This window comes from Cupressus sempervirens, chromosome 5 (genome assembly GCF_028749045.1).
Source record: "Cupressus sempervirens isolate cs-2001-9-10 chromosome 5, ASM2874904v1, whole genome shotgun sequence".
Lineage (NCBI taxonomy): Eukaryota > Viridiplantae > Streptophyta > Pinopsida > Cupressales > Cupressaceae > Cupressus > Cupressus sempervirens.
This window is the reverse complement of record NC_143122.1, coordinates 52,178,445-52,187,227: the sequence shown is the minus strand read 5'-3', so window position 1 is coordinate 52,187,227 and position 8,783 is coordinate 52,178,445. Positions and strand designations below refer to the sequence as shown.

The 8,783-nt window shown below is 35.2% G+C and overlaps 1 protein-coding gene across 1 annotated transcript; it reads left to right on the top strand.

Annotated features, from left to right (window-relative positions):
• The first annotated feature begins 5,815 nt into the window (after window positions 1-5,815).
• Window positions 5,816-8,015, top strand: LOC149554503 (disease resistance protein RUN1-like). Its single transcript, XM_089828905.1, has 3 exons — window positions 5,816-5,959; window positions 6,276-7,339; window positions 7,587-8,015. Exons 1-3 carry the CDS (start codon window positions 5,899-5,901, stop codon window positions 8,013-8,015), a joined length of 1,554 nt encoding a protein of 517 aa, XP_089685031.1. The 5' UTR covers window positions 5,816-5,898.
• Window positions 8,016-8,783: the final 768 nt, after the last annotated feature.

The following is an 8,783-nucleotide window of genomic DNA, read 5'->3' as shown; positions in this document are numbered from 1 at the left end:
TATAAAATTCAAAACTGAAAATAAGAACATAACCTAATTTAATGATTTGCAAACTACAAATTATATTAAAAAGGAATTAAAGAAAAATTTTCAAAAGTTGAAAAAGCTACTCATGATTTTTCCCCTTTAAATTATATATAATATCTTTATTAATAAGAGTTTCACCTCTAGTTATACTCAAATTTTACTTTTTCACTATTAAATAAAGCTTGTTGAGGCCTGCAAACTCAAAGGAATGAAAGGAATTTGATTTTGAAATGTACAAATTACACAAGTTTGAAAGAAATGCCTTCTACCTTTGGTGAACTTGAAGGCCTGCAACATTTAATTTACATAAGTTTTCCTGAAGCTCTGCAACATTTGGATTTACTTAATAGTTCATGACTAGAGAAAATTGCCATCTACAACATTTTGATATATTTAAGTCTAATACATTGTTCAAAGTTAAAATTAGGTGTTTTCTTGACCAATGAGACTGAGATTGTACACAAGAGTGGGCATTTTTGTATTGTCAAAAGAATATTGAAAATTCTAATTCCTTCCACCACAAAAGACTTGGTATCCCCCAAAGAAAATGCTACAGTTTTTTTATATTTTTTATTAGACTGCAAGAATCGAGTGCAAGACAGCCCCCTATAAACTGCAGTGCGTCGGGTAAACTTTTTAACGTGATCGGTAGTGTTGGCACGACATGCCCACTGGTACCACGAGGACGGGGGAGACTAGAACCCGTGACCAACCCCTGCAATAGGGAAGATTTAGCCAACCAAGCTAGGGCCCATATTTTTTATTATTAAAGTTAATTATTTTGACATTATTTTTAATTTTAGTTTGTATATCATTAATTTTTAGTTACAAAAAAAAAAATTATATATGATATATATAAATATATAATATAATATAATATAATATAAATATAATAGAGATATTATTTGGTATAAATATTATATTCTTTATATTATATCATGGCATAATATAATATAAGATAAATAATATAAAATATCTTTATTTTTTGAATTTGATAATGATATAAAAATAATAATACAATTTCTAGTTAAAAACAAAGTTAAATTCTTGGATAAAATTAAATAGTTAAAAATTTAAAATAAAAATAACATAAGTCACGTGATAAATTAATTATAATAAATTATTAAATTATCAATTAATATAATTTTAAAAAATTACAATTTTTTTAAACATTAGTACCAATCTAATGAGGGGGTTGATCCTTACAAATTGACAACCATGGGACTATTTAGGAAGCAACAATGCAATATAGTGCGTTAGATAACAAAAAAAGACCACAAATGACACAAAACCAATAGAAAAACCCTCTAAAAAAGCTACTAAAAGTATGCAAGACCAAAATAGGCCAAGCGCAATAGGGAGCTAAGGCTCCAACTAACCAAATACAATACAAGTGCCAAAAGAAGAAAATCAATGCATTATTAGTTGCCTACAACATGGACAACAATAAGACAAACCACATGCTTTCATAACCCTCCTGCCTTCCTTTAGAAAAATGTTGAGCAACCAAAAGCCAATTAATGGTAATTCCTTTATTCCAAATGGGGTTGTCAAAAGAATTCCTATGAATAATGGTAACACTCTAACAAAAACTCCACCTACTTGTCGCCAATCTCCTTTCTACCTTAATAGCAAATGATCCACCTCAATAGGAGTAACAAGGGGAAAGATCAAAAGACCAAAGAACAAAGTGTTAAACCACTAATCAACTAATAATCTACATGAGGGAGTCTAGATGGGATTGTACACTTCTATACTTGCAAGAAAATCTCCCACTTCAAAAGGAAACTCATCCATCCACCTACAATCTCCTGAAGGGAATCTCCACCTCTATAGGAGACTAATCTACCTCAAAAGGAACTAGGAAAGCAAAAGTATCCTATGAATACCATACACACCTCATGAATAACAAATTAGTTCAACATACTCAAGGAAGGAAAGAGACATAAGATCACCTACATACTTCCACCAAAAACACCAGCCCAAACTAAGCTCTTGAAAATTGGCAACAATCGATTGGTCAAACGAGTGAAATAAACTGTTAGAGTTTTAGGTGACACTACAACACCCCTAGGATCAAATGAAAGACTAAGATAACTTCCACAAGAGATTGGCAAGATAATTGCATTAAGATGAAAGAATCATATTTTAAATGTACATAATGGGCCTCTTTATATAGGAAAGGCAATAAGGGACAGATAAGGAAAAAAAAGAAGCTATCACCTACACAAGGTGGAATCACGTGTCTATGAAAGGTGGATCATCCTCCATTATGCAATAAAGTACATGTGATGATGAGGATGATAATGTGATATGTGCACTAAAGGTGGAATGAGATAACAACTATGACCACCTAGAGTGGAATTATCCAATACCATGTACTTAATGGAGGTGCAAACTCTTAGATGTCTCAATGAAAAACTGCAATGTAATGCATTAACCTAAGTAAGCTTAACTAAGTGTACATTAGTGAATATTTAATTACAACAACAAACCCCCTTAAGTATAACTTAGGAAAATGCACTTAAACTCACAATGCAAGATGGGCACCAACTACTAGGCCATTTTAGCTACCCATGTACAATATGCAAATAAATTAATTAAATACAATCCCTCATAAAGTGAAGAAAAAGAGAAAACCTCATGGAAAAAACCCTCCTCCAAAAAGAGAGATTAAAAAAAGATGCATGGATGGATGAAATACTCAATAGCACCCAAGAACTACATACATCATGAAATACAAATAATTATACACCCCCTCCCCCACCCCCCCCCCCCCCCCCCCCCTCCACAAAATAGGAAGGAACTAAGGAGACATGATATCCCTTCCATAATAAAGAAGCTCTAATATAGATGAAGACCACCTACAAAGAAAAGATAATCCAATGACTATAAGGAACATGTATCCCCTTATGAAGAGATTTATACATAAAATTATGAAGAAGCCACTCCATGCAAAAATTGAGGAAGGAGGAATAAGGTCTCCATGTATGCATCTTTGAAGACTAAGTAGTTTTCTCCAAGCTCAAAGATTACATCACACCATCGAGCTAGCCTAGGAGATGTGACAAACCAAGTGAAGTTGAAGAGTTGGGAAATCCAATCTCCAAACAAGGTGAAGAGGAATATCCAATAGAAACCCCCTCAAATGTATTAACCAAATCTATGTTATAAGAAGCATCTGATCCAAGAATGCATCCCACACCACAAGATTTGATGCACACAGATCATCCTATTGAATGGTAGAACTCATGTCTAAAGAAGCAAGAGGTGGAGGAGTAGGAAGTTCAACACTTCATAAGAGGAGCAATTAAAGAAGATAGATGGATTAAGGAAATGGATGAAGAAATTGACTCTATTGAAAGAAATAAAACATGAGAATTAATGGATTTTCCTAAAGGAAAAGAATATATAGGAGTCAAATGGGTTTACAAAACTAAATTTGATGCAAAAGGTGAAATTGTTAAGCATAAGGCAAGACTAGTTGCGAAAGGTTTTTCGCAAAAATATGGAGTTGATTATAATGAAACATTTGCTCTAGTTGCTAGACTTGACATAGTTCGAACTATTTTAGCAATAGCTACACAAAATGATTGGAAGGCATATCAAATGGATGTAAAATCAGCTTATTTGAAAGGTTTTCTTGATGAAGAGGTATATGTTAAACAACCACCTGGTTATAAGGTTTGTAGGCATGAAAACAAGGTATATAAACTAAACAAGGCACTTTATGGTTTGAAACAAGCTCCTAGAGCTTGGCATAAGCAGATTGATTCATACATGATAAGTAATAAATTCAATAGAAGTAATAATGAGCCCATGTTGTATGTAAAGACTAATAAGGAAGGTCAAATTTTGATTGTATGTTTTTATGTTGGTGATTTGATATTCACTGGAAATCTATCAATAGACATGTTCAATTCAGAAATGATGAAAGAATTTGAAATGATAGATTTGGGGTTGATTGAAGTTATTCAATGTGACAAAGGTATCTTTATTTGTCAATTCAAATATATAAAGGATGTTTTGAAGAGATTTAAAATGATGAATTGCAATCAAACATTAGCTCCAGTTGCAACAGGAACAAAACTTAGCAAGGAAGAGAAGGGCTAAAATGTTGATCCAACTATGTTTAGAAGACTTGTTGGAAGTTTAATGTATATGATAGCTAGAAGACTTGGTGGAAGTTTAATGTGTATGTTTCATCATGTATGGTGTCAGTTTGATCTCAAGGTTCATGGAGTCACCACAAAATTCTCACTAGCAAGTTGGAAAAAGGATATTAAGATATATTACAGGAACAATAGGATATGAAATCCTATATTCCAAAGCTAACAATTTTGGTTTGATTGGTTATACTGATAATAATTTTGCAAGTAGCATTGATGACGGGAAGAGCAGTTCCAAATATATCTTTCACCTTGGATTAGGAGCCGTGTCATGGGCATCAAAAAAGTAGCCTATAGTGACGATCTCATCAGCTGGAGAAAAATATGTAGTTGCCACCTCCACAACATGTCAAGCAGTATGGATGCATCAAATTTTGTTCGACCTTCACCATTGTCAAGAGGAACCAACACCAATTCTTTGTGATAAAAAATCAGCAATAACATTATCTAAGAATCATGTATTTCATAAGAGGAGCAAACATATTGATACAAGGTACCACTTCATCAGAGAAGTGATCAACAATGGAGAAATCTACCTACAGTTTTGCAAATCTGAAGATCAATTGGCAGATATTTTCACTAAGGCATTATCAAAGAGTAACTATGAATATCTATGGGAGAAATTGGGTATTACTGATGCAAAAAAAAATTAATGATAGAAATTAAGGGGGAGTGTTGGTGGTATTAATTTCTGGCAACCACCCACCATCCAAAGTAATTGCTCACCTCCTACCGTCATCGGTAGCAGATAGTCTGCCATCCTGGCCATTCCAGCCGCCCATATTTAATTCTATGCAATATTATAATATATTATAACATGTGCAATAAGTTTGGTTTTTATTCCAGAGAATTTTGAAATCTCTATAAATAGAGGCTTAATGTAATGTATTTCAACAAGACAGTAAGACAATGAAATAAGTTTTATTTCTATGTATTTGTTTATCTTTGCCCTCATAAACTTGCATCTCATATTAAGCACTTGTACGATATGCCTTTGGAGAATGAAAGCAAGAAGGATTTAAAGAGCGTCTTCCAATATTTTGTTGAAGGATCAGTATGTTGTGCTTCTCAACTAGATACCGGATATTTCTTCAGGTCGGTGCCCTATTTCCTCTAGGATATTTGGTTTGCAGTTTATGTTGTTACTATTATATATCTCCTATTAAATTAGTAGTTTGACTTGCAATGAGAGGTTTTTAATTGTATGACGCAACTTCTTCAAAACCTTAATAAATTCTGACACTTTGAGGCCCCGTTTGGTTGCTGGAAGATGAGGGCCAAAACCGGGTTATCAGGAGTAAAACCAGGTTTTGCAAAAAAACTTTGGTGTTTGGTTGGTTAAAATCATAACCTGGTTTTCAATTTCATCTTCCAATTTTGGTCAAAAATTGGAAGAAGTTTCTTCCAACAAAAAGGTGGAATTCAAAATTAAAACCAAGTTTTGAATTTTATGACATTTTTTTAATAATATTGTGGGGTCCACGGTATATTCATCTTCCGTGTCAACCAAACGGACCATTGGCTTTCCAAACCACAACACTAGGTTTTCGAAAACCTGATTATAAGATAACCTGGTTATGGCACAAATTTATCTTCCCCAACCAAACGGGACCTGAGCGATATTCGCTCCAATATAGATAGGATCTACCAAAATGATCTCCAAGACATTATTGGAAAAGAAACGTTGCAAACAGAGAAGGAAATGTCAGCGCGGCAGCCAGAGTTTCTTCCTCTATCACTGCCAGCCTACCCAGACTATGCAGGTACCTACAAACAAACTCACTTCTTATAGTACAAGAAAAAATTATAATGTTTAGAAATGACTTAAACGTTGATTTCTAAGGTGAAAGAATTAAATAGTTTTCTTTCCAAAAGGATAGCCCAATGATTCAAAATTTGCATTTTGCATTTTCCCTTATTAGTCAGTTGCATTAATTCTATAAAAAAAAACTGTCGTATATTTACCAGGCCGCAACTAACTAAATCTTTCGAGTTTTATACAATGGAAGTTTGGCCTAATAAAAATAATTCGTACTTTCTTTTGTTCTGGTAATTATCATGACACACTTGGTCTCACAGTTGGCATAGAAGAACAATTGGAAGCAGTAAATACGCTGCTGAACATGAACAACAACGAAGATCAATCATCCACTTCCATTGTTATTTGGGGCTTTGGTGGCATTGGGAAGTCAACTCTCGCAAACGCTGTTGTCTCCACAATAGACAGAGAGAGTTACAACTATGCCAGAATCAAATTAGATCAAGATAAAAACAACTATAAAGCTATGCAAGAACAAATTTTGAAGGACGCTTTTCCCAGCTATAATGATGGAGGGCAAGTAAATCTGAGAGATGATTCCGATGGTAGGGATAAATTAGCAGAGGCTTTTCAAAGTGAAACGAACAAGCCTGTGTTTTTGTTTATAGATAATGCTCTCCATAAAGAGGATTTGGAGAAAATTCTTCCAGAAGACCTCCAACGTCTTCCCAGGCGTAGCAGACTACTCATTACAACCAGGATGTTGAACGTCACAGATGTGCTCCAAGAACGCGGTCTTAGGCGCAAGGAATATCCTGTGAAAACTCTCTCTGGCAGTCATCCAGCAGAAGTTCTGTGCAGTGATCCTGTGATTCGTGATCGTATAAAAGATGATATACAAAAGATGGTCAGGCTCTGCAACGGGATTCCGTTGGTTCTGAAGATTGTTGGTGCACATTTGCAGAAGCAGAATTATGATGTAGAGCGTTGTACGCGGATCCGTGAAGCTTTAGAAAGCGGAGGGAACATCAAAGAAGATGATCTTAGCAACCGGCTGTTTCATTTTGTGTATGACCAGCTGGAGGAGTCTACAAAGGAAGCATTTTTAGACATATATTGCTTCTTTGCAAAGGGTTTCCCTCGTCGAGTTGCACAGTATATTGTGGGGACCGAGGAGGTCGCATCCCTTCAAGAGGCGGCACTGATAACCACAGTCATAGGACAGCCACGATATTTGGGGAGTTTAAGTGATAAATTGACCCTTTTGATGGAGAAATTGAATTCTAACGAGATGAGCGAGGACGAGGAGCTGTTGTCCGTCCATGATATTATTCTGGTCATGACGGGCGACAATATAGGAGTTAGCGGAACAGATGAAGATGTAGTGAGCTTCCCAGAGTTGAGATATATGTGAATAACAGGTGATATTTCTTGGATAGAATGCGAGAAGCTTCCCGGCAAGCAGAATGGTCCTCTGAAGGCATGTCCTAAGTCCCAATAACATACATAAACACTTTTCATTTTCGCACATTTTCGCACATTTTCATGTTCGCACATTTTCGCACATTTATATGTTATGTGCGTCACTGTTAAATAATGTTGCGACAAGGAACTAGGAACTTTGTGTGCAGTTACCAGCAAGTTTAAGGTCGGTAAAAGTCGCCTTGCAGCCAGCTGTGATGCAGGACTTCATACCAAACTCCTCCTTGGAAGAATTAGATATAACATTTGATTATGATGGACTGAGAGACAACAAGGAAAGTAGTGCATTTTATAGGCGTCTTGGTGCCTTAAATAAGTTGAAGACACTACGAGTGAGGAACTGCCTTTCTTTATATGGGCTTACCGAGGATGTGTGTGGATTACGGGAGTTGAATAGACTCTTTATAACTGAGTGTATTAATCTGGAGAGTCTGTCGGAATCATTTGGACAATTGAAAGCTCTGAGACGTGGACATTTGAAAGAATTACCAGAATCATTTGGGCAGCTGAAAGCTCTAACACATCTGAACCTGTCATTCTGCACAAGATTGAAAGAATTGCCTGTTAATTATTGTTAGTTGGACAGCTGTTATTTCTAATAGCAGTAGTATTTATGGGTAGTTTTGACAGCTGTTTGTCCTTATCTATGTATAGCAACATTAGTTATGGGTGGTTTGGACAGCTATTTGTCCACTTGCCAAGAATTAGTAAATAGTTATTGCAAAGATAATTATTTACTAATTTTAGTGATTCCTTTTTGGACACCTTGCAACCAATTCTATTGTTGGCTGTCAAGTTGTCTTAATCTCAACTATCGATTGTAAATCAATCTCGGCCGTTGGTTTACCAACAGGAGTAATATAAAAGGAGGTCAGGGGGGCATTTGGAGAATATGAAATTTTGGAGAAACATTTGCAATGTTAGCAAGGGCGTAGTGTTAGCGTGGGGATAGTAGTGGGGAATATCAGCGGGAGAAATTAGGAGGTTGTTGAAGTTCTGCTAGTAAGAGGCAAGGAATTTTGTATCTCTTGATTTGCTGAAGTTTAATATAATTTCTCATCTGTAGAACTGGTTTTCCCTTAGGGGTTTTTCCAGGGACAATTTGTCCGAAAATATTGTGTTCATTGTGTTGTTTATTTCTTTCTATATTATATAAGTGAAGTTGCAGTTGTGTTATTTTTCAATATTAGCTGGAAATTTGTTTTCAGTAGTTTAATAATCATTTACGATAGGAGATTAACAATCAGTGACTGCAATAGTTGATTTTTCACATGGTATCAAAGCATTGTTAAGGGTAGAAGAGTTTTTCCCTACGAAAGAAATTTTGATCTCTTTAGATTTATTAT